Raw genomic sequence first — 27113 nt, 5'->3', positions numbered from 1 at the left:
AATAGAAAAACTTCTTAGATCCTTCAACTTTTAAGGGAGCTTATTTTGTAAGAGAGCACGACACTCTTCTATTAATGCCACAGTTTCATAATCTTCTAACTTCCTCTTTTTTGCTAAAATTTCCTTTAGGAACTTGGCATATGAAGGCATTTGAAAAATTACATCTGTAAATGGAATGTTGCTGTATAACTTCTTCAAAACATTCAAAAAATTTCCAAATTGCTTATCTAACTTTTCTTTTGGAAACTTCTAAGGATAAGGTAATGGTGGCTTGTATAGTGGTAGAGGTACATACTTCTCTTCAACTTCTTTTTCAGTTTCTTTCTTCTTACTCACTTCCTCACTAACTTCACCTTGAACTAAAGTAGACTTATTCTTGTCTTCATCTTCTTTCTTCTCCTCCACTTTCACATCGTCTTTCTTTTCTTCTCTCATAATTTTCCCACTCTTTAGAATAACTACCTTGTAATGTTCTCTAGGATTCTTTAGTTAGTTTGGAAGTTTCCCTTGTGCTTTACTAGAAGAACTTGCTCATTAATCTATTTGATTCTCCAACATCCTGTTATGAGTGGTGAGTTGATCTATCCTTGAAGTTAATTATTGAATCATTTTACCTTGTTTCTGTTGGGCAGATAAGAAATTCTCTATCATAGACTTTAAAACTGAATCTTCGTCTAAAGACTGAACTGGTAGTTGTGGAATAGGTGCATTTTGATTCCATTATAGTGGAAATCCAGGTGGTATTCTATTTTGCTAAAAATTCTGTTGTTGTTGAAAATTAGGAGGTCATTGATAATTCTGTTGCTGTTACCCTTGTCAGCCTCCTAAAAGAAAAGTTATGGTGGTTCCTACATGCTGGATTATATATAGCAGAAAATGGATTACCAATTAGCCTCTTATTGTAATTCCTAACAAAATCAACTTGCTCATTTCTAAACTCTTGCTCATAAAAAGGAAAATCACTAACACAGTTCACATTTCCTACACTAACATCTTTCATATGACTAGATCTAGCAACTAAAGGATTAACTTTCATACTCAATTTATCCATTTTTCTTGTCAAAGCATTAAATTTGGCATTAAACATACTCATTGCATCTAACTCATATACACCAGCTAATGACTTCCTTACTTCATGCCTTTCACAACTCCATTGATAATTGTTGTTAGCAATTTTGCCCAATGTTGAATAAACTTTATCTTCTAATTTTTTCATAAGATCACCTTTAGAGGATGCATCAATTATACTTCTGATAGCTGGAGAAATACATTGTAGAAATGCTGAACTAGCATCCATTTAGGAATTTCATAATGTGGTCATCTCCTTTGAAGATCCTTATATCTCTCCCATGCTTCATAAAGACTCTCATCATCTATTGGTCTGAAAGAAGTTAATTCATTCCTTAATTTTGCAGTCTTGCTAGGAGGAAATTATTAAGACAAGAAGGCTCATCATAACTCATCCCACATAGTTATAGAACCTAGAGGTAATAAATTTAACCACTCCCTAGCACGATCCTTCAAAGAAAAAGGAAATAATCTCAGTCGGATAGCATCATCTAACACTTTATTTATCTTCAGATGTCACTAATCTCAAGAAAATGTGCAAGGTGCACATGTGGACTCTCAGTAGGACCTCCCCCAAACTGTGCTTGTTGAACCATTTGACAAAGTGAAGGCTTCAACTCAAAATTATTTGCTTTTACTCTAGGTCTTGTAATACTTGGTCAAGAATCACCAAAACTAGGAAAAGCACGATCCTTAACTGATCCGTTGTTGTTGTTGTTTACAATAGCTTCTATATCTTGTTATTCTTAATGTTGCTCTTGTTGTCTTTAAATTCTAATTTCAACTTTCTTCTTTTAGCTTCTACTCTCAAAGCCATAGCTGTCTTTTCAATTTTAGGATCAAAAATTAAATCAATCTCCTCACTTCTTGTTCTTCTCATATAAAAAATAAATACTTGAAAAACCAAACAAATAAAATCTCAAAGTAAAATAGTAAAGAAAAATTAAAATAAAAAATAAAATGTCCAAATTAACCAAACAATCAATTGTCTAATATCAAACAAAATCAAATCCCCGGCAACAGTGCTAAAAACTTGATGTGATAGATCTGCAAGAGCACGGGTTGTATTAAGTAATAGAATGATAAGTAGAGTATCGTACCTATGAGGAATTGTTTTTAAGTACTAAGCTATGATTGTTTTGATTATTTAGACTAATGAAGAATTATAAGAGAACTAAATTGCCTAAATAAAGTAATTTAAATAGAAAATAAGCAATGGTTAATGTAAATAAATTCTTAACTAAGCAAAATTTAACTAAATTAACAATGGGTAAGTAAGAACAAAAGTCAATTAATGATAAAAGTGATTCCAGAGCTGGGGTTCATGCTTTAAACTAAATGGAATTTGGCTATGTTCATCCAATTTTTAAGAAAATATGTGGTTTAAAGGTGGCTAATTCTAATCTCCTTTGATTTTTTTTTTTCTCAAGCAAACTAAATAGTGTTTTAAGAAAACTAAACCCCACTCTTATACAATGTTTGATTTACTCAAAACCCATTAAACTTTTTAATCAACCAATAAATCTTCTTAATCCCTAGTTTTTCTCTGACACTAGGTAATTAAGTTCAAAACATTGATTATCTATCAATGATTTTCATCTCTCGGTCATTCAATCAAAGAGTAAAAACTATACCCAATGGGATCCATTACTAGGCAAGTCAATAAAGTACACAAGAAAATGAATTAAAATGAATTAAAACTCATAAATATCATAAATCTAAATAAAATCTATCCAAATCTACAAATTAATTCAAAACATTGCAAACCAACTCTGAAATCTTAGAAAATCTACTCACTCATAACAATATTTGCAATGGAAAATGATAAAATAAATGAAAGAAATATAAAATAAGATGAAGAATAGAAAAACCCAGATGAAGAAAGCCCAAAATCTCTGAAAATCCCAACTGCAACATCACTCTTGTAGAGGAAATCCAAAGTTGGCGTCCTTTCCTTTTCCTTCTTCTTCTATTCTCCTTATTCTTTTTTTTTTTTTTTTGTTCTCTCTTTTCTTTTTATCTCTTCCTTTAACTTAAAATGAGAAAAAGATGTATTTATATGTCTCCAAAAGTGTACCCTAGAATAGGCTAAAAGAGATAAAGAGAAAAGGTATAAAGATGTGAGGCATGAAAAATTTTTCGAGTCAGAACATGCCCCTTGTTGAATTCAGTAATTTTCAACATGCCTGCCATTGAATTCAGTGATTTTCAACATGCTCCATGTGGACTTATATTGTAATGGCCCGGCCCACTAGTGATATTGTCCGCTTTGGGCCGAAGCCCTCACGGTTTTAAAATGAGTCATAAGGGTTACGAACCACCAACTTATAAACCCAGCATCTCTCCCGTGTTTTACCGATGTGGGATTTGCCTAGGGTGTTACAATCCACCCCCCTTTTGGGACTCAGCGTCCTCACTGAGGTTTGCCCCACCATCGTTCAATGTTGCACGCGGAGCGGCTTTGATACCACAAATGTAATGGCCCGGCCCACTAGTGATATTATCCGCTATGGGCTAAAGCCCTCACGGTTTTAAAACGCGTCATTAGGGGTTACGAACTACCAACTTATAAACCCAGCATCTCTCCCGTGTTTTGCCGATGTGGGATTTACCTAGGGTGTTACATATATTCACTGATTCTTAACTATGCATGGCTTGTAACATGAGGCATGTTAAGGCTATCGAAAATCTCAGCTAGTGTGTTCCATTAAGCACATTTTTTTTACTTTTCTCATAACTTTAAACTTCGAAATCATCTTAAATTTCTCTCATATGTACCTTTTTGCCTTCAAATCATATTGAAACCTGTTAAAATTATTAAAATTCTAAAAATCAAATATAAAGCAATTAAAATTAACAAATTCACTAAAATAAAGATTAAAAGCATGAAATTACTAAATTAAAAAGGCAAAATAGATGCAAAACTACCCTAAAATACCTATATAAAATGAGTTTGTCAATTTTGCAATCAATCGGCTAATTAGTGTTTTGTTGATTTTTCTACAACAATTAATCAAGTTAGAGACTCACCGGTAAAGTAAACAAAACAATTTCAACTAAGTTTATATTGTTTTAATATTTTATTTTATATTTAATAGATTAATAATTATATATGATATTTATTATTTTGATAATTGACTTATAATATATAAAAATTCTAGTGTATTCATTAATTTACTTGATTATGAAATTGGCGTTGATATTATTCATTATAACTATAAGTGTGAAAGGGCATTTTTTCTATAATAAATATTATGAAGACTTGATTGTGGAATCGATTGAGATATCAAATGTTGAATTTTTTTTGTTACATATAATGAAAAAGATGTTTTTGATAACATTTATAATGAAGCAATCATTCACGCTTCCTGAAAATGAAAACTTGTTGAAGATAATTGCAAATTTAAATTATAGCGAATTTTTTTACTCAATTTTTATTATATATTAAAATTTTACATATATTGTTTTGTAGTAGATAGTTTATTATTATATATAATATATTTTTTTCTTTAAATTGAGTAAAATAATTTTTTTTTACCTCACTAACTTAATTTTTTGATTCCGCATCTATTTATATGTGTTTTTAGGATGTGGCTATTGTAAGCTTGAGCTCGTATGAGAATGAGTTTCATAATTATTAGATTAAATATTTGTATATAAATTTGTGTACTCTTTATGTATATTTTAATTAATTTTATATATTTTTTTAATATAAATATTTAATATAATAATTGTTAAACTCATTCTAATATAAGTTGGAGTTTATATTAGATGTATTATATTTTATTTTATGTAAAAGAAAAATTCATTTATGCGGTTGTTACCAAGTCAATGGCCATGTATTTTTCATTTTTATTGTTGAATGAATTAGGTAGCCGCCCTTGGCTTTCAAAATTAGGATAAGTTAGAGCATTAATTTCTATTATGTTTGCTTTGACACATCAGCTTCAGTCATGACAAGCTACAATGATTCATTGGCTTAATATTGGAGAAATTATTAAGTATATCTCATAAATATTTTATATCTTTTATAATTATGTAAAATTTACTTTTCAGGAGAGGTTGATACTGAATAGAGAAGGAATTGACTTCACAAAGAGACTATTGCAATTGATAATTAAAATTTCGGAATCGCTCACAACTGGAATATTGCAATAATTAACAATTATAATTTCTATTAAAATTTCTCTTATTTTCACTAATTATATTTCAAACTTAATTCTGATTAAAATTTAAACTTATAATCTCAAATTTTTACAAATATTTTTAATATTATTAGTCAACCTTAATTAATATTTTTAATTTAATTAGTTTTAATTTGTGTTCAAACTTCATCATCTTTATATCAATTTCAATATTATTAAACTCATTAATTCCTATTTAACATTATCTGTTTGTTGGATATGTAGTTAGGACATATGATTTCAACAATAACTGGCTCAAGAAAATTGGGCGAACTCGTGTGATTACATGCTACTAATGCCAGCCCTAGCCTATATTCCAACTGGGGTCACAGGCTCATAGCACATACACCAGTCACCTACCCAAATCATCAGTTAATTAGTGCAAATTTGCCGAGACCATACATACGAATGTGTCTAGGTATTGTATTTGGGAGGAAAACTGAGAAGCTCATGTCCGATTGCTAGGTGACAACTTGATAAATAATTTCAACGATTTGAATTTTGATTAATGGTGAAGAGATGAGGAGTTCTTTTTAGGTGAAGAAGATGAGAGAGGCATCGTTGTGTACAAATAACACTAATAAGAAGTAGGAACACGTCTTTGTATTTTTGGATACTTAATCTGATTGCATCCTATATATTAAAATAGATTTAGACAGTATATAATTAAATTTGAAATAGATTTGAGTTAAAAAAAATTATATATGTGTCGAGTTCAGTTCGGATATATATTGAATATCTATTACTTAAAATTATTTATATAATAATTAATAAAATATAAAAATATAATTTTATTTAATAATATTTATAAATATTTTATACATATTTAGTATTTGATATTAAAATTTTAAATATAAATTATTAATTAAAATATATAAATTTAAATGACTTCAGGTATTATTTAGATAATATTAATTAAGTTTGAGATATGTTCGAGTATTGAAAATATTAATTAGACTTGAGTAAATTTGAGTAGAGTAATTTTTATGAGTATCCTTCATATTATCATCCCTAATAAGAAGGAATGGATTGAGAAGAGACATAATATGAGAATTTGGGCAACCACTAATGAGCTTTTTTAGTCTTCTGCATATGATGAGTGATGATAAAAAAAAAAAAAAAATGAGTATGGCTATTATAAATTTGAGCTTATATGAAAATAAATTAAACAACTATTAAATCAAATGCTTGCATATAAATTATACATTCATTATAAATACTTTAATTAATTATACACTTATCGCCATACAAATATTTAATTTAACAATTATTAAATTCATTAATATTAAACTCACTCTATCATCTTGAAGGGCTTGTCTCATCTATTCAACTTGTTTTATGTCTTATTCCCTAGCCAGCCTCTCTCTTTTACAGGTCAATACCCAATTTCGTCCCACAAATTCATTTTATTGTTGTAAACTTGCAACTTTATATTATAATATGCTATTTTTTTTTTCCTTTTTCTATGTAAAAATTTACAATTAAGTCAAGATTGGCCTAACGAAAGATGTTAGAATTAATTTAAAGCTTTGATATTGATATGTGATGAAATATATGATTAGGTAGGTTTCCCTCTTAATTTATAAATAAAATTGCAGCATAGACTTTTTTTTTTTTCACATCATTGAGTTTTTAGAACATTGTTATCAGAATGTCTCTTATAGGCTATATATAAAGGCACCATTTTTAAACTTGGTGGTATATATAGAAACAAGCATTGATCAATCGATATTATTATTGCTCATAAGCTATGAAAGCTCAAGCATATTATTAGATTAATTATTCTAATTAGCAATTGAGTGTTTATCTTTAAAAAAAAAAATGATAATAAGGTTTTGTTTGTTTTGTAGAAAATAAATTATTTTTGACAAAATAATTTATTTTCAGTTGTTTAATTATAATGTTGAAAAAGAAAGGAAAATTATTTGGCTTATAATGATTTTTTTTTAATTTAAAATACTATGAAAATATTTAGACTATATTTTTTTTAATATTATGAAAAAATGCATAAAATAATAAATTGTATTGTCACAGCCGATGATTTAAAAAAAAAAAAAAAAAAACTAAACTTTAGATAATTTGGAGCAAAATAATTAATATCACCTGAAGGCTTTAACTGCAACAATAGCAAAATTTAGGATAAAATAGAAATTAATCTAGAAATCAGACAGTTTTATTCAAATACAAATTACAAAGTATCAGCCAATCAATTACCCATGAAGTGAATAATTGTCCACAGAAGAAGTACAAGCCACTATCATACACAGAACTAAATATATATAAAAACTCCTAGATGTACATGAAACCCATGACTATGGACATCCACATCAAAGCAACATTAGAAACAATATTACTTGATGCTGATGAGCTGCGAGGTGGTGGTGGTGGTGGTGGTGGACTGGCAGTGGTGCCAGGCGGTGAGGGGGTAAAGGAGGGGGAGAGACCAACATTAACAGCTAATTTTTGGCCTATAGAGCAGTGTCCAGGAAAGGTACAAAAATAATAGTGCATACCCGAGGCATTGAGAGTAATATTTGCTGGACCAGTGTTTGCAACACTCAGAGTATTGCCAGTGTTACAATTATTATAAGCATCCTGTGAAACGGTGGCGACGGCATGTACTCCGGTGGTGAAGTTGAATACTGCATGCAGCTCCAAACCAATACCGCGTTAAGGACTCATCATGGTGCATTAAGAAGAGTATAATTTAATGTATTAATCAGTTTGATTTGTGGCACTGGAGTTGCCTCACTACCATATATTAAATTTAAGACAACAATACTTATTGGCCATGAAAACATAATTAAAACGTTATTTTATACTATAGCAAGAGAGATAAATACGGCGATTCTCAAATTGCTATTATTAATTTATGATTACGATTTAAATGCGTATGGTATTAATTTTCAATAGTAAGATTAGATCTATTTAAAAAAAAAAAAACAAAAAAAAAAAAACAACACTTACGGAGAGTGTCACCAACAGCGAAATTGTGAGAGGAGGCCCAAGAGGAGTAGAAAGAGGAATTGGGAGGGTTTTGCCAGCCGAGAGCATCTCCTACCACGTACAATGCTGCCTCCGCACCACGCAGTGCCATTGCAAAAGCAGCAAGCAGAATTACCATGTTCATTCTTTTGGCCATCAGTACCCACCTGTGTTCCCAATGGTCAGGCCGCCCCACTTTCTGATTTTTCTGTGTGTGCTGTGAGAGACGTTCTATGGGCTCTTTGATTCCATTGAATATATAGAGGCTGTGAGGAAATTTTTTTTTTTTTATAGTTGATTTTTGCTCGAGACCTACCATGAAAATAAAAATATATATATAAAGAAGTAGAACATGATCGAGGCTTCGAATTTTTTTTCTTTTGTTAATTAAGATTTAATTTCTTTGATCAATGGAATTGGGCCATGTGGAGAGATTCAATTTGTTTGTTTGACCAGTAATTTTATACTCCGAGGCAGTTGTTGAATGGCATCAGCATGTATCAGCATGCCTCGTCTGTGAAAAACCATGCCTCATTGGAAAATTTGTTTGTGAAGTTCTTATTTAGCAGTGAATGATTTATTTTATTCACTGCACATAAATTTTGTCACGATTAATTTGTATTTAATTATTATAATTTTTATAAATTTAAATATTTAATAAGTTATAATTTTAAATTAACCATGACTGAACGTTCTCATATTATTTCACTGAAACCAAAGCGATTCCATGCTATTGTGGTGAACTTGAACCAGCTTGTTCTACACACAGGCAGCTTAATCAAAGATTTGGAGGCAGGCAATGGAAGCTGGGCAAGCGTTGAAACATTTAAAATTTTATAATTCTGAAAATGACTTTAATTTAATAATATTAAAATTAAAATTTAAAATTTTTATAATATAAATTAAAGTTAAACGACACTCATATAATTATCTAAATTAAAAAATAATCGATGAAATTTATCCACTTCTAATAGTGCTCACAAAGACAAAATTTCGCTTCTTAAAGGACAAGATGATCTTTCCTCATCAATCCATACAACTTGAGGGAAAGTGATAAGGATTTACATAGATTAATGTTGCACCTACTTTAGCTATTTTATAGTTATTTAAATTCATATATACAAATAATGTCATAACTATAAAAAGTTATAATAACCTAACAACTCTTTAAAATGTACTTGTATATATATATATTTAAAATTAAATAAAATACTCCATAAAAAATTAAATAAAATATATTTTATTTAATTTCATCACATATAATTATTGATTGTCAATAACTATAACTACTGAATCAAACCGGCCAATATAATATTGTACTGCGAAGCTTAAAGTCTTAATTCACCTTAAAATCTCTATTAAAACAATAATTAATAATCAAAGTTAATAAGAAATGCCTCATGAACTATGACATGTAAAGCAGAAGCCTCCTAGTTTTTTCTACAGATTTAGTTGAGAAATGGTGCATGAACACCAAACATAAATAATGGTGGATGACATCATGCTCACCAAAATTCATGCTGGTTTAAAAAAAAAAAAAAATTCTGTGGTCGGTTTACTATGCAATTTCATTTTCCTTTTGCAAAGGCTGTTATATTAATTCATCATGGTAATAATTGATAGATTTTAATTATACTAATAAAAATCGATCAAATTAATTTAATTTGAAATTTTAATTTTTGTAATAATTTGATTCGATGTTTTTATTTTTAAAAAGAAATAGAATTGAACAAAATAGGTCTCAAATTAAAATTGAAAGGGATAATTGTAAAAAAGAAAAATTATACTTTTATAATTTTTATAGTTCTACTTACTATAAAAATTATTAATTAAATTATAAAATTTTTAACTCTTATTAATTTTATTATACTGTTAACAAAATTATTATTTCATTTAATGGAGACGCTAATATGTTAGATGTCATGTCAATTCAATTATAGAGTATAATTGATAAAAGTTAAAAAAATATAAAGTTCAATTGATAATTTAATTAATATAGGATATAATTATAAAAAAATTGAAAATACAAGATCATTTGGACAATTTTTTTTAAAATTATTAAATTTTAAAATATAAATTATTACTTATAAATATATTTTATGGAGATAATTATTTAAAATATATAAATTTAAATAGATTTGAATATTATTTAGATAATATAATCAGATTTTGATTAGTATTTAAATATTTAAAATACCAATTAGATTCAAAATAGATAATTTCATTAGTATTTTGTCATCCCTTGCAAAATCTAAAGAATAAAAAATAAATCTAAAGAATAAAAAATAAAATTTTCTTAAATATTAGCTATAAAAATTATATACAATTAAAATATATATAATAACAATAACAATTAAAAGGGTGTTTAACTTAATTTATAAAAATCAACTTATAAGCACTAAGTTAATTTGAACTTATAAGCATTTAAAATTTTAAATAATTATATTTTTTATTAAAATACTTATAAGTGATTAATAAATAGTTGATGTGTTTAGTAAAAAAATAGTTTATAAATATATTTATTATAAAAATAATAAAAAAGATATTAAATAATGAAAATTTAAAAATTAAATAAAGATAATATAATAAAATATTTGATTAAATTATCTTATAAGCACCATAATCAAAAGTTGGGTCCTCAGCTTACTTTTTTTTCAACTGATTTTTCCTTTTAACTTATAAGTTCAACTTATAAATCTATAAATTATTATAAATAAATATGTCAGTCTATTTTTAGAGTTTTTAAGTCGGTTTAGCTAATTTATAAATCAAGACAAACATCTTTAAACATCCAAAAGTAGTTAGAGTTGGCTATATAAATCATTTTTTTACTATTTTATGTTCGAAACCAAGTTCGTATCAATATTCAAATATTATAAATTTTTTGATATTACTTCCTTGCATGTCATTTTACGTATATCGATTTTCATTTTCATTTCTTTCACTACTATTTTATTATATTTTCATGTTAAAGCATTTTTAAGTCAATCAAATTAATAAAAATCAAATTGTTAATTAACTTTGAATTTTAAAATGAATAGGGGAAATTGTCAAAAAAAAAAACCTTATAAATTTTTTATCTCATACTTTAAAAAAAAACTACCAACTAAATTATGTACTTTTTAACTCTTGCTAATTATATCCTACTGTGGCGTGACGTGGCATTTTCGTTATTGAAATAATAATTGTATTAAAAGTTAAAAAATTTAAAATTTGAATGATAATTTTTATAATAAAAATAAAATTTAAAAAATTTAAAAAATACCAATTTTTTTTTTTTAAATTTGAAGTGAATTCAAAGTAAGTTCTCAGAATAAGATTTAAATTGATAAATCAAACAGTATCAAATGAAATCAAACTGATTCCATTGAATTTAATTTTCTTTGTTTTGTACGTTTTGATCTACTAAAAATTTTAATTTACTCAATTTTACAATTTTTAAAATTTTTCAATTTATCCAAATTGAATCAAACCAACCCATTTAGTCAATTGCATATGTGCATTTTTTTTTTATAACATCCCTTTCTTTACTTAATAAAACCCAATTTAAATGAAGACTACTTCATGGATGACATGATTGAAGAAAATGCTGTCACCATATATATATATAAAATAACATCAAGTACGCTTTCTTAGAAGCGTAATGCATGAAGTCCAAATATTTAAGCATATAAATCTCATCAATCTGATGTGGTCAATAGCAGCAAGAACGTAAACAAGCCTCCACCAGGTTTTCTCTGTATTTGGTTCTCTATATCATCAAGAAATAAGCAATAAGCCTGTTCAAATGTTGCCTAGCCAGGATTGAGAGATCCCAAGAAGGCTTAAGGTGTGACCTGCTGACACAACACAGTAATAATTTAAAAAAAAAATGCCTTAAAAAAAGTTGTAAAGATCTATAAACCCTGAAAAGAAGCTTCATGTTCTCTGGTAAAAACCAAATTTACACTTGCTGATATAGATAATAATCAGCTATTTCTGGGAGATATTTTATGCAAATACAATCATAAATGTTGTATACATCAACTTCTAAGGAGTGGCATGAATGGTATCGAACCAGGAACTTCTGGCTTCCCATTCTGAATGCAGGTTTCACTTAACATATAATGATGACCGTGCAACGTCATTGTGTTAAAAATAGAAGTGTTGCCACAGCAGAGATTGTCAGTGTCAAAAAATAAGAACTGGACAAACCTTGATCTCGCACAGCCTGAAACATGCACATAACAAATGGAAAAAACATAAAAAGCCTTGCAAGTATTTTGCACTTCAGAATCAGATATATCAGGTTATAGGGAAAATATACATATATTTTGTTTTTCTATGCCTTTCTCAGTTTCCTTCCCTCATATACTCCCTTAAAATATATAGAATTTAGAGAAATGCTAATCATGAACTAACAACTAACAACCATCATATTCATAACCACTTCAGATTCAAACTCAAATAAGATTGTTAATAAGCATAAAACATTTGTTAATAGCATCTTCATACATGTAAGATGGACAGGAAATAACAAAAATCATTATAAATAATGGATGTCATAACCAATCCATACTGATTTTCATTATGGATTTAAGAATTAAGGAAATTATACACAAACACACAGATTTCAATCTCTAGAACAATGACCAGAATCCACTAAAGTTGGGACACTAATATGAAAGAAAGTCGTTAACTTGAGTAAGAATGATAGAGTAAAACCATGTATATATCACCTTTATGAAAAAATATTTGCAAAAACTCTCAAATATCTTACATTATTAAACTATCAATTGTATCATCCTCAATACAACAATACCATAGGATTATTATCCCAGAGTGAAAAACAACTAAACTTTTATCTTCATCAATCAGCTTTAATACTAATATCTTTATTCAAGTATGTAACATTTATTATTATTATTATTATTATTATTATTATTATTATTATTATCCAAATAATATTCAACAATGAAAATGCCTATTTTAAATTAATAATTTATTTTCCATATAGAGATCATCACACCATAGATCACTTTTTTGGTGCATTTAGTAAATATATTACATTTTGGCTGATGATGTATCAGATAAACTGATACTAAAGATGCTCAAATAAACTCAAACCAGTGCTTGGGTAATTTAGTTACTGTGTAATTCTGAGAATTAGGTTCGAAGAAAAAAGAGAAAAAGGCAGTGTATGCAGAGCAAAATGTAACAATTTTGTTCACATTAAAGAATAAGATCAGCTGCAGGGCTTGATTTATAGTTTGACCTTCAAAATGACAAACAATAATATACTAAAGATGCAGAACAAGTTGGGCTCTGAAAATTAGAGAAAAAGGTAGAGATATGCTCATCATTCTTATTTGCAATCTAATCTACGAATTAACACCTGTCCTCATTTTTTTTTAGGCCAAGGACCACCCTACTAGTGGTAAGATGAAAAGTTCAGTGGCGAGTAGCAGCTCAGAATTTTAGAGACTGATCCAGATTTTAACTGGTAAGGTTGAAGATCATTTTACATGTAGCAATGGTCAACTCAAAACAAGACTGCATCAATCAATGCTCAAACGTTCTAGCTTTCTCCTATTATAATCCCTTTTACAGCAAGTCACTTATGAAGTCAGGCAAGACGAGGTCAAGTGTTGTTAGTTGGATTGATTCAGACATGGATTTTTCTGTTGAAAAGTGAGAAGAAAAGGGATTTTAAGCAAGAATTGTTGCAGGTTTCTTTACAGAGCTTTTCTATTACACACACACACACACTTACTTTTGTATGTTTCAATTTTCAAATGCACACAGCCAACTCTAATGCATCCCCCATCGGTTCTGCAGGGAGGTCTTGGGTGTTATATATATGGGTTTGCAAATCTCCCCTTGTAAGCTAGCTTTTAAAATAAAATTAAGCAGATTCATATCATTTGATATTAGAGCCTCACTCTGTATGAGTCAGTGGGCCATGTACAAAGGTTCCCTAATGTACAAAGGTTACAAAGGTTCCCTGATGTACAAAGGTTCCCAGACGCTCTTCAGGAGATGTCGGCGTGAAGGAGTAATGACCCCGGTTGCTTCACAAGGACGTTCAGTCTAAAGAGGTCGGGAGTGATGCGTCCCACATCGGTTCTGCAGGAAGGTCTTTGGTGTTATATATATGGATTTGTAAACCTTCCCTTGTGAGCTAGCTTTTAAGGTGAAGTTAGGCAGGTTCATATCAAACTCTCTACCTAAACATAAAAATTGATTCCTGCCCATCCTTTCACATTTATTCATATAGGCATTTAAGACATTCTTTCCTTGTTTCTAGGTATGCTCTGCCTCTATGCTCAAGGAAACACATTTGAATTTACCTTCATATACCCTGTGTTTTCACACCTTATGTTAAAACCCAACAAAAATTATGTAGTAGGAACTAAAAGCAAACAAAACGGAATACCTAGCTACAACCTGGCATAGACATTATAAAAATGAAGACATATATGATAACCTTAATTATTGAATTTTTTTAACCTTAATTTTTTTTTTTCTTAATCCTATTTCCAACCAGTAACCATTAAAAATGACATATCATTGGTGGTCCAAGTCTCGTACCTTCATAGACAAAAGCGATGAATCTGCAGATGAAGATTTAAGTCCATCAAACCCAATATCATATGAAATGCTTCCATCAGGCTTGAACAGTCCATAATTCCTCTCAGAAGTTGGCCCAGGTTTCAAATCCTCATTAAATATCGCAAAAATATATGCCTTTACGACAATTTTTGGCCTGAGAGGAGTACCTTTCTTTTTTGCAAGCCTTTTGCGCAGGTTATAATTATACATTCTTGCATTATCAGCTGTTGCTGCAGCTTCATTATCATCTCCATGTGAAGCCCAGCCTGTCTCAGTAATTATGACTTCCATCTTTTTAAATCCAGCATCTTCTAATGCAGCATAGGCTGCATCAATCTGAGCATCAAGCATGTTATCATAGTGCAGATCAGTTTTTGGATCATAAATACCCTGAGTTTTCTGAAAAAGAGCATAATTAATATCAATATTCTCCGGATCACTCATATAGGCCAGGAATGGATAAGCATTCAAGCAGAATGGGGAGCCAATCTGAGAGAAGAACTCCAAAAGTGGCTTCATGAATTGAGAAACATTGTCTCTAAATACACACGAAGAGGGAGGATAGGAATTCGCAAATACAGCTTGCGAATGTGCAGTAGTAATCTGAACTACATCAGCTAAATGAAGCTTCTTCAAGGCATTGTAAACATTTTTAGTCGCACCCAAAAGAGCTCCCCAGAGTTCATAATCATTTCCTCCTAGAACTTCATTCCCTACAGCAATACCTTGAATACTTGTTTTCGGGAGAAATGCCTGCACATTTTCTTTAACCCAAGCCATGGCATGGCTTGCATTAGCGCTCATTTCTTTCACATAGTCATTTGGAAGCCCGACCACAAGTTCAAGCCCACTCCCACTAAATGCTTTGAGAACACTATGATCAGCATCATAAATCCGAACATTCCTTATCTTTGCTGCCCTAAGAAGTGTAACAACTTCATCAGGTGAAGGGATGTTATCAGCAATTCTTCCATAATTTATTCCATATGTTCCAGTGAATGCTTGAACTGTTATAGGTTCTGCAGGAATATAAAAAAAAAAGAAAGAGAAAAGGATAATTTAATTAAACAAGTTGTCATTTTTTTATAGCCACGCCAAGCAGGCAAAAAAAAAATACAACTGCGATAATATTCTCTTGCCAATCCCATATAATGTAAGTCATACTCAGTAACTTCACTAAATATAACTGTCCTTGAGTGTTTGAGAGGAAAAAATGTAGCTTTTTTGCCAGAATTTCAGAATATTCATAACAATTCTTAAAAAGCACTCCATGGGCTTTAAACAAGCTAACATATTCCTCTTCTTTCTGCATCAATTTTCACATACAAAATTGATGAGTTGCAAGAAGATCAATAAAAACATGAGTTAAAGAATAATACACTGCAATTCTAAATATGGGAAAAGATCAGAAACTAAAGATCCATCGAAACCATAATACACAAAGCAAAATTCTGCAACAGTTTAATCATCCATAGACATGGAGTAACGGTTAGTAAAATTCTTTTAAGCTATTTACTTAGAAACCAACTGTTTGATCCGCCAAAGAATTGAGGCATTACAATCTCTAACGAAAGCAAGAAAATCCCACGCATTTTTTTTTGTATTTATTAATTTATTTTCATACACAATAACAAGACTAACAGTCTCAAAACAATTTGAGCAATCATAAAGGGTGAAAAAAAGAAAACAAATATTATCTAGTCTTGTAGTTGACTACAGTCAACCGACTTTTAAAATATTGAAAATTCAGAGCATCCCAACAAAAACACAAGCCCGATTGCAATGGCAAGAAACTAATCACTCAAAAAAATTAGAAGAAATTAATACTAATCCAAATACCCTTTAATCCAGCAAACAAAGGGATCAACCGCAGTAAGATAGAAACAAGAAGCATACAACATAACCACTACAAATCAATTCAAAAACCAAGATTCCAAGAAGCAGAAAAAAGTAAAGCTAAGAGGAGAGAGAAAGTACCAATTGGAGCAAAGAAGAGCAAGAAGATAAACAAGAACCGATGCATACTTTTCATTGCCTTGGTAAAGAAAGAATCATCAAATCTTTTAGGCAAAGATCTAGATGTGAATAAAAACTTCCTAAACAGCAACTGTAATGATGCTGCTTCTTCTTCTTCTTCAACTGCTGGCATGCCATAACGCATTGAAAAAGAACCTAAAAAATATCCACTTTTCATTTCCTACATTCATAAGTTCCAACTCTACTTCTACCCATCAATTGCTCTATCTATATTTCGGTCTGTATAAGAATCTTAAGTTTGGACACAAATCTGTGTCAAAAAATTCAGGGTATATGCAGAAGAGCGGACAGGAGAGCAGAGGAAGCTCTTTTTGGCGGACGTATTCTGTGGGACTTTGAGAGTGCGGTCTGCGTTAGGAGGAGTGGAGAGGGGGTTTTGGGAATTTTGGTTTCTTGAGGTTTTATTCGCATAAAATTAGTTGTTTGGGTGTGCGGTTCATTTTGGTTTAGTTGTTTATACAAAAGTCAAAATCAGAATAAAATTGCAGTTAAAAAAATAAAATAAAATAAAATTTCGGTTATTTTATTTTTTAAATTAAAATACATATTAAACTAATCATTTTATCTTTATATTTTGTGATTTATTTATTTTTATTTTAATATATAATTTAATTTATTTTTATAAAATTTATATTTAAAAATAATATTATAAATTTTTATTAATGAAAAAATTCCTAATTGATTATATTAAATATAATTAAATTTTTTATTAAAATTTTGAATAATTATATCTTATAAAAATTAAATTTATTTTTTAAAATATAATCCGTAATTATACACAACGAAAAAATTTGAAAATTAGTTTATTATTATAAAAATAAATATAATGGATTTAAAAAATAAAACATAATAAATAATTAAAAAATAATTATATAAATTTTAAAAAATAAAAAATAATTAAATTATCGACATAAACAGATAAAAAAGTAAGAGATTTTAATAAATTATATACTCAATATTATAGAAAAATGAGAAATAAATTTATTTTTAATATTAATAAATAAATTATTTAATAGTAATTGATATAAATACTATTTAATTTTAAATTTTAAATTTTAATAAGTAATTTATATTATATTTTTAAATTAATTTATGCATATCGATCAAAGATTTAAAAAAAAAAAAGAGAAAAATAAAAACAAAAATATTACAACTTTAAAAAAAGTAAAATGGATAAAAAAAGGGAAAATGAAGATTTAAATTTTAAAATTAAAGAGGATAAATTAAATCTTAATGTAATCAATATTTATATCAAATGAATATTATTTATCAAATTATTAAGCTATATGGATTATAAAATATAACAAATGGCAAGTTTTTAAGAATATAAATAAGCTAACTGACTTAATTTGATGAGGCTATTTTTATGCTTTAACTCTAATATATATATGGATACTGAATTCGATTTTTGTTTTAGTTTGATTCTAAGTACTTTCGATTCCAATTTGATTTTACTTTAAATTCTGATTTTGATTCTGATTCGATACCTATACTCAAAATTGTATTCCTTTTAAAAGGGAAAAAATAATTATATATTTCTAACACCAAAATACTAATAAAAATAATATTGTTAATATTAAAATAATAATACTAATATCAAGATAAAATATTAGTAAAATAACATAAATATGAAATTCAAAAGAAATACTAAAATTAAATTAACAATTCTATTTTTATATGATAACACCAAATATTTATAATAAATTATGTAATATTTTCATCTAAATTATAAAATAACAGTAAATATGGGTTAGGATTAATGTACCCTAAGCTAAAAGTAACAAAACTATGTAGTTTTAGGTTTTAGAGAAATTATTTATTATAATTTCATCTCTTTAAATTTAAAACTTTGTTGGACAATATAAATGTTTTACTAGTTTAAATTTTGATTCGCAATAATAAATATTAAAAATAAATTTAATTTAAATATATAAATGTTGTTTATAAAAATTTACAAATTATAATTAAAACTTTTTTAAATTAAAAATAAATTAGCTAATATAATTATAAACTTAATCAATTATTAATATTCACTCCTAAATATTATTTCAGTGAAATTTCTCCATTATCACTATAAACCTCATAAAATATTTTATTCGAATTTTACCGTTGATATTTTGAGTAGGTCATAATTCAATCTCGTGAAATAATATATTCATAAATTAAGTCACTCCATAAGATATATGTGACACCCCTTACCCGTCTACATGTAGCCGAGCAAGATATGCCACGCAGTGTACCGGAACACCCTATTTTAATTCAATCATTTTTATTCTTCCTAATTTATTTTTTTCATAGTTATGAAGTACAATTTGTGAATATTATTGAAATTATAATTTATTTGAAGTTTCGCAAATTTTATAGAAAATCCGACAGAATGCCGACTAAAAATGAATAAAACAGTTCTTCGAAACCTGTGAAAAACACTTTCAAAATTTTCAATCACTCCCAAACTCCATTTCATCAATAAAATCTCAATATTTCTCAAATATACTCCCATTTCTCATTCATTCATTAAATAGGATATTCATGTACAAGTCATAAATAAATATTCACTTTTTCATTCATAAACATAATTTTTACTATTTACATTGATAACAAAATACATTACATGAGTCTTAATTTCATATGATAAAATAAAAGTTAATTACAAAATACCCAAAATGAAACCTAGTGTCCTATCAATGCACTGATGTCGGTGAGGTGACATGGACACTATGCAGAGCTGCAGAAGATCTTACCTAGTCTGTGGTCTACTGGGCTCTCGGTCGGTCTCTCCGGGACCTACGCATGGCAAAAAGTAACGCGCTAAGCAATAATGCTTAGTGGTGCCAATAATAAAATAAAAAATAATAATAAAAAATAAATATGCAGTGCATGTTCTGATGTCTTATGCAGAACATTATTCTATCATTATTAGTAATCTTATTTATTTTGTACTTGTTGTATTCATAATTTCATTAAATTTATCCACTTCCATTTTTAATTGCCCAAGTAACCTATACTGGAGGACTGGACTGAATAAATAGGTAAACTGACACTGGGTATCAAGTACCTTGGGCCGTCACACCATCGATCACATATGTATCTCCCGGTGTGCAACAGAACAATTAATAAACTGTAATAAATATTAGACACAAGGCCAAATATCATCACAATGTCAGAATGGCTAAAAGCTATAAAATCACAGAATGGCATAATGCCATGTGCAGTACTGTTAACTGAACCATATTGGCATGCCAACCTATCCAAACCAACCTTGCTATGTGTACTAGGGCATGTTATACTTTTAAACTTTATAATTCTTGAAATTTAGGTTTAGGTGTTACTATTTATTTTCTTAGTCGAATAAAATATTGACTTTTGCATAGACAATAAGTCCATTGGTTCTAATACTCTCAACATACCACATTTTTCATTCTAAAGTTGTTAGTATTGGTTGCCAATACCATTTCTAAGCTTAGTGTTAATTATTTATAATTTTTAGATTTCAAGCCTTATGTTTACTGTTTCATTGGTCATTTATACAGTAGGAATTCGGCAAAGTTGTCTTCATGAAAGTTGTTCCTTATTTTGTCTAGTTATATTTCCTCTTTTGGATCACTCCATTTGGAGTTTTGTAGCTCAAGTTATGGCCTAAACACTATAACTGGCTGGATTGGACAGAATCCAAAATTCTGGGCAAAACTGGTTCTGCCAGATTTGGTAACCTAAGTTTGGTTGGCAATTTTGACTAGGTTATGGTCAGAATTTGGATTTATTCTTCATAAAAGTTGTAGGTCTATATCTCAGCTTTGTGCTGATAAAATTTCAGGTCAATTGGACCTTTCTATATTGAGTTATAAACAAATGAATAAATACTATTCATTTGGTCATTTTGCCAAGGCAGAATGCAAGTCACCCAGATTAGGGCAATTTTTAGGCTAATTTGGTTTGGTTCTCTGGGCAGGGTTTCTTCACCAAAGTGGTGCCATTATGTGTCTAGTTTCATGTCCAATTGGCCTTGCACCAATTGAACCTCTAAAACTCCATTTATAACTGCCTAAACCTGCTGGACTCATGCTCAGTCCTGAAGGTCAGCCAAGGCAGCTCACCCATACCTAAATGCCAAGCCTCAACTCACTTCAATTCTTCATCATACACAGCCAAATGGTCACTAATAGACCATTTAAACTTTCATTCACTAACACATAAACAAGATCCAAGTTTTTGTGTCCAAACCCTAGCTCCAATTCAAGGTTTACACAACACATGTCAATTAGGCATACTAATCCATTTCAAATTTATGTCTACACATCAACACCATTTCTAAGCCATTTTAAATCCATCAAAACCATCAACTACCACTTCCATAAAGCTGGCCAAAATTCCATTCTCAATTTCACACATGATTTATCTCAAATTCTTAATTATTTGTTCATATTTAAACTAAATTTTAAAAAATAAACAAGATTAAGTAATTGACATGCACTAACCTCTTTGGTTTCTTTATTGGCTTGTATAAACATTGGAATTTCTTCACTTTATGATAATTAAAACCTTGCTCTTGATGTGGGGGTTAACATTTGTGAAGGGTGTTTAGGGTTTTGGGGTGAGATGAGCAAGGGTTTCAAGCTTTGAAGCTTGAACTATGGTGAAGGGTCCATAGAGCTGGTTCGGCCTGTCTTTAGCAAGGAAGAAGATGGGTTTATTTTTACTTTCATTCATTCTCTTTCATGTCTTAAAAAAGGGTTTGTCAAGTTTTAATTGGATGGGAGTTTTAATGACATCATTATGATGTCAAAATTTGAGTTTTTTTTTATCCTTTTCTTTTTCTTTTCTTTTTTACCCATTTTCAATTTAATTTTTAGCAATATTTATTCATATTTTGTGCTGTAATAATTATTTACTTAACTAGACAAGTCAGCCAAAAATCACCTCTGAAGGCGAAATGACCAAAATGCCCTCCGTTTGGCTTAATAGACTAAAATTGTCTGTACCGATTGAAAATTTTTTTTAAGTATTTTCTTGGCATTCTAATGCCATAGAAACCTCAATGACTATTCTCTGGAGTCCCAAAAATTATTTTATAAATTTTTCCTCAGGTCTATGGCTCGTAGTTGCGAGAACCGCAACTTTCCACTGAATTACCCATCGCTAGGGCACCGGCTCATCTAACTTGGTTGTATTTTATTTCTAAAATTTTTCCTAAATTTTTCTTATTAATATCTGAGTTAATTATGGTTCCTCACTTTAGTTTAAATATTTTTCCGGACGTTCTAACTGTCGGAATCGACACTGGTCACCGAAACAGTATAATGTACGAAGTTGCTACAGGGAGGGTGTTACAATATATCTTAATAAATATATTGTACATTATTATATATATTTTTCAATTATATAATTTTTAACTAGAAAGTATAATGCATGATTAAAAGGTGATTTAATCATATAATTAACAATTATCAAGTGATTTAATGAACTTATAATTAAAATTAGTAACAATTAATATTTGCGTACACACACACACACACACACACACACACATATATATATATATATATATATATATAAGTTATATACATAAAACAATCTCAATTGTAAGTAATATAAATAATTTTATTAAAACTATATAATATATCTAAAAATTATTAAAAAAATACATGTATAAAATCGATTTTTAAGTTTGATTTTGGTTTGGTTTAGTTTCGGTCTACTTCGATTTCTAATAAAAAATCATAACCAAATCAAAATAGTAAAATAAATTCGATTTGGTATATGTAGCAACCTTTTTTTTTTCAATTCTAGTTTAATTCTTTGGTTCGTTTTGAACCCTACAGAAACCGTGTACGGCCCTTCTTCCTAGTGAAATGAATGATATTTCAATAAATAAAAAAGTAATTTACAATTAATTCTAAAGTTATAGTTAAATCTATAATTTAGTGCCAATAGTTTAAAAAAAAAAACAATTTAATCTTTTACATTTTAATAATTCTATAGGTTGGTCTGCAATTGCAATCTGTTAATTGTAATTAAATTAATGAAAAAATTATTAAAATATTTTTAACTCTATTTTAAGCCGAAAACAATTCAGTTCACGTGCTTTTGTTTTATTAATAATTTAGTCCTTATATTTTTAAAATTTAATTTCATTAAATTAAAATTTTGAAATTTAAATTATAATGACTAAAGATATAGATTAATTACGTAAGGTCCTTAAAATTTTTGTTTAATTACAAAATATCCATATATTTTACAAATTGATTCTTTAATATTTTAATTATTTACAGATAAGCCCTTAAAATTTTTTAAAATTCTATTTATTTTATTCTTATTTCAATCATTCATATATATATATATATATATAATTTAAATTTAATTTTTTTAATTTCATGGGGCCTATATTTGTCAAATTAAGGGAATAAATTGGTAATAAAATAATTCAGTGACTAAAGTATTTTCCAATTGAAAATATAATTAAAAGTATTTGTCATTTTTTCTAGAATTAATAGCAACTTAACTATGATTCTAACAGTAAAAATTAACTTATAGGTTTATTAAAATATTAATGACTAAATCGTTTGGTTTTAAATTTATAGAGACTAAGTTGTAAGTTTAACCAAACCTTAAAAATTAAATTGTAGTTTACCGTAAAAAGAGGAATAAATCTCAAAATTTGTTTCTGAACTTTAAGGGCTATAATAAATATGTTTTGAACTTAAAAATATAATATAAAACTTTAGACTTTGAAATTTTACATAGTAAATCATTCTAACTCTCAATAGCCAATTTATAATATGCTGATGTGGACAATCTATAGAGGCAATAACGTGGACAATTGCTTTTTTTTCGAAGGTAAAGTCCTTCTAATTAGTTACTATAATCTAGCACTCGCTATCTTGTATGGCTGAGATTCTTTTATAATTAATCTATGAAAAAAATTATAACTAGTTTTGCTTCTATTATATAGAGAAAAGAGAATTGTCTGTGTAACTGCCACTCTAAATTGTATAAACTGACTATTGAGAGTCAAAAGAATTTTATTTTGTACAATTTAAGAGGCTTTATATTACATTTTTAAGTTTAGAGACAATTCTATTACAATCTATAAAGTTTAGAAACAACTATTAAAATTTACCCCAAAATACTGATTTTTAGTACATCTCAAGCACACTACAAAAAATGAAAAAAATATTGACCACAAATACCAACCATTTTGAGTATTATTTGGTCGGTAATTAAGATTACCGACGAAATACCGACCACATTTAGGTTGTCTAGAGTTTGACCTGTAGGTAAAAATTACCGACCAAATTATTTTGGTTGGTAAATTTACCGATCACATTATTGGTTGTAATTAGTGGACCTTTTGGTGGGTATTTTTGTAGTCTAGGTGGCAAGAACGACCAGATTAGCTTTCAATTGCCAACGAAACTTTACCGACCCCCAATAGTTAATCGGTAAAATTTGGTGCATTTTTTAATTTAGAAAAAACTTACTGACAAAAATAGTTGGTCAGTATTATTTTTATATAATTTAAAAAGATTACCGACCACATAGATAGTAACTAAGACTTTTTTATAGAATTATTTTTTAATAATTGTATAAGATTAAAAAAAATACAAACCAAAAACTTTGGTTGGTATTTTGTATATAATTTTAAAAAATGGTACCGACCACATTAATGGTAGTAAAAGTTTTGTGGAATTATTTTTTTAATAATTGTATAACGGAAAAAATAATACTGACTAAACACTTTAGTTGCTACTTTTTATATAATTTTAAGAAATAATATTGACCATGTGAATGGTAGGTAAAATTTTGTAGAATAATTTTGTTTCTATAATTATATGGCATAAAATAATATCGACCAAAGACTTTGGTTGATATTTTTTTTATAATTTAAAGAAAATATTACCTACCACAAAATTGGTAGCTAAAAATTTTGTAGAATAATTTTTTTTTATATAAATATATGGCGTAAAAATAGTACCAATGAAATTTTTTGGTTGGTGTTGTTTTATAATTTAAAAAAAAATTAGCAACCACTTAAATGGTAGCATTCATTTTTGTAGAATTATTTTTTATATAATTATATGACAAGATAATACCAACCAGAAAATTTGGTCGGCATTTTTTTTAATTTGAAATAATTAATATTTGATTCAAAATAAAAAATTAACCATCAATAATAATAATAATAATAATAATAATAATAATAATCCAATAATATTAAATTTTTTTACTGTGTATTACAAATTAAATATAAAATCCATATCAGTAAAATAAGATATACTAAAGTACTCAAATAAGTCAAAGATATAATACAAAACCATCAATCTTAGGAAGGTGGAGGTGGAGGCATTGGCGTTGGCAGGCCTTGGACTAATCTCATCACCTCCTCCGTCATAGAGTTTCTCATGAGTTCCATTTCCAACTCCAATTGTTACATACGATTTGTAATGACTTGTCTCGAATCCCTCTCATCCTTAAGCTGCTTCTGCAATTCTTGTACTTGTTATTGTAAAGCAGCATTTTGAGGATCACAAAATGAAGATGTCCAACTAAAGGATGCTCTGACTAAAGGGTAATAGGCAGATGATTCAAATCCAAGGCCATATACCTTCCTTTTATTCTCACCCCCCTCAACAACATCCAAATAAAGTTGGAACTCATCGATGTTGTCGGGTGCGGTTTGTGTGAGCTCCTTCCTCCTAGTGACTATTGCTTCCTGTATGCAATATGAAAAATGAAAATCAATTATAATTAATTCATGATATAATACAAAAAAGAAAAAACTTGTTGTGAAATTAATAAAATTGTACCATAAATGTATTTGCCTAGATTTTTCATCCACAAAAGTGGTTTTGTCATGCTTTCGAGTGTGAGTGTGAAGGAACAATTCAGAGGGACTTGGCTTTCGACCCAATTCTTTTCCCTAAAGAAATGATAAACAGTTATCACAAACATTTTATTATATATTTATAATAAATTATTGAAATTTATACAGATATAAAAAATAAATTGGACAGAGCTTTTCCTATATTTTTTACATTTCCCCCCTACCAAAAAGTAATTAAAATCTCACAATTTATTCACATAACAATCTACAATAATTTTCATGGCAATTCTATCACATTTCCATAAACATTCATGTGTGATTATTATACCATGACAATTCCATCAATAATCATATATGAAATTAAATACCTTAACTATTTATGAAAAAAGTCACCAATTTATCTGACCATTCCCGATATGATATGTATCCACCTGTGTGGGTTGATGGCCCAAGAGCATTTACAGCACCATAGCGATTTCATGAATTTTGCTCAAAGCGCCGAATAACCTCGGGGTCATTCCAGTGCTACTCAAATTAACTCCAGGTTTCTTCACTGACATACTAGGGCCTTTTTCTGTTACTCTTGAAATCTGCAAGCATGTACTTATAGCGTTCTGCAGCCTTAGATTGCTAGATAACCTTTATCCCTACTTCCTCATAATCCTCCCAATGGTACTTTTTCTGCATTTAAAGTCATACATATTTGTAGTGATTACTTTATTTCAAAATACTATAGTAAAACATAATAAAACTTAAATAGATTTTACCTTAAATTCCTCCCAATAAAAATCTTTTGTTACTTGCAGGACACTCTTCCAGTTAACACCTGCAGGGTCTATTCACTGCTTAAAGCAATTAGTAAAATCACTTAAGCGGCTGCGGATCAAACAGATAACCTACATAAATGAATGAAAATATAATTAGTTAACAATATACATGTATTACATTTCATTTATAAGCTAATTAAAATTTAACTGTTTAACTCACTTTCCATCACGAAGTGTAAGGCGTTGTCGCCCTGCAAAATCAATCTCCACTGAGGAAGGGCGAGAACCTTGTGAGCTAGCACCTGTAGACTCTTGGTCAACTCTTGGCTAGTCATAGGTGCAAGCTCTTAGCCAGTCATAGGTGCAGGCTCTTGGCCAGCAGTAGGTGCACCTACTTAGATGACCATAGTCGTGTTTGATTGGAGAGATGGCTGTGACTGAGGCATTGAAGGCACACCTTCTTCATGTGTAGATGGTGTTCCCATATTAACGCCATGCGAACCACCTACACGTATGTGCCTAACCATATCTATAAAATGCAGAAACACGATAAGAAATGTTAATTTGTAAGTAAAAACTATCCCATTTGTACAAAAAAAAAAAATGGGTAGAGTCACCTTTGAAAATTAGACATTCCTAAAATTTTAACAACACAACCTG

At 28.8% G+C, this 27113-nt stretch overlaps 2 protein-coding genes and 1 non-coding gene across 4 annotated transcripts; 1 reads left to right on the top strand and 2 right to left on the bottom strand.

Moving 5' to 3' along the window:
* Nucleotides 1-1303: 1303 nt before the first annotated feature.
* LOC131175776 (small nucleolar RNA R71) lies at nt 1304-1410 on the top strand. Its single transcript, XR_009145966.1, has one exon. It is a non-coding gene; the product is annotated as a small nucleolar RNA R71 (small nucleolar RNA).
* A 5993-nt stretch (nt 1411-7403) lies between these two features.
* On the bottom strand, nt 7404-8494 carry LOC110669629 (umecyanin). The gene is made up of 2 exons (XM_021831355.2): nt 8220-8494; nt 7404-7894 (listed from the first exon to the last, which is right to left on the bottom strand). Exons 1-2 carry the CDS (start codon nt 8392-8394, stop codon nt 7542-7544), a joined length of 528 nt encoding a protein of 175 aa, XP_021687047.2. The 5' UTR covers nt 8395-8494; the 3' UTR covers nt 7404-7541.
* Nucleotides 8495-12113: 3619 nt separating this feature from the next.
* LOC110669468 (glucan endo-1,3-beta-glucosidase 14) lies at nt 12114-17289 on the bottom strand. 2 transcript variants are annotated; one of them, XM_021831153.2, is made up of 3 exons: nt 16806-17289; nt 14808-15847; nt 12114-12447 (listed from the first exon to the last, which is right to left on the bottom strand). In XM_021831153.2, exons 1-3 carry the CDS (start codon nt 17020-17022, stop codon nt 12361-12363), a joined length of 1344 nt encoding a protein of 447 aa, XP_021686845.2. In that variant the 5' UTR covers nt 17023-17289; the 3' UTR covers nt 12114-12360. The 2 variants fall into 2 exon arrangements, with proteins under 2 accessions (XP_021686845.2, XP_057995430.1); XM_058139447.1 differs by lacking the exon at nt 12114-12447 and adding an exon at nt 13167-14342 and having other exon boundaries at nt 16806-17281.
* Between the last annotated feature and the right edge of the window lie 9824 nt (nt 17290-27113).

This window comes from Hevea brasiliensis, chromosome 17, assembly GCF_030052815.1.
Source record: "Hevea brasiliensis isolate MT/VB/25A 57/8 chromosome 17, ASM3005281v1, whole genome shotgun sequence".
Lineage (NCBI taxonomy): Eukaryota > Viridiplantae > Streptophyta > Magnoliopsida > Malpighiales > Euphorbiaceae > Hevea > Hevea brasiliensis.
Note: the sequence above shows the minus strand (reverse complement) of the source record. Positions and strands in the feature narration are given on the sequence as shown.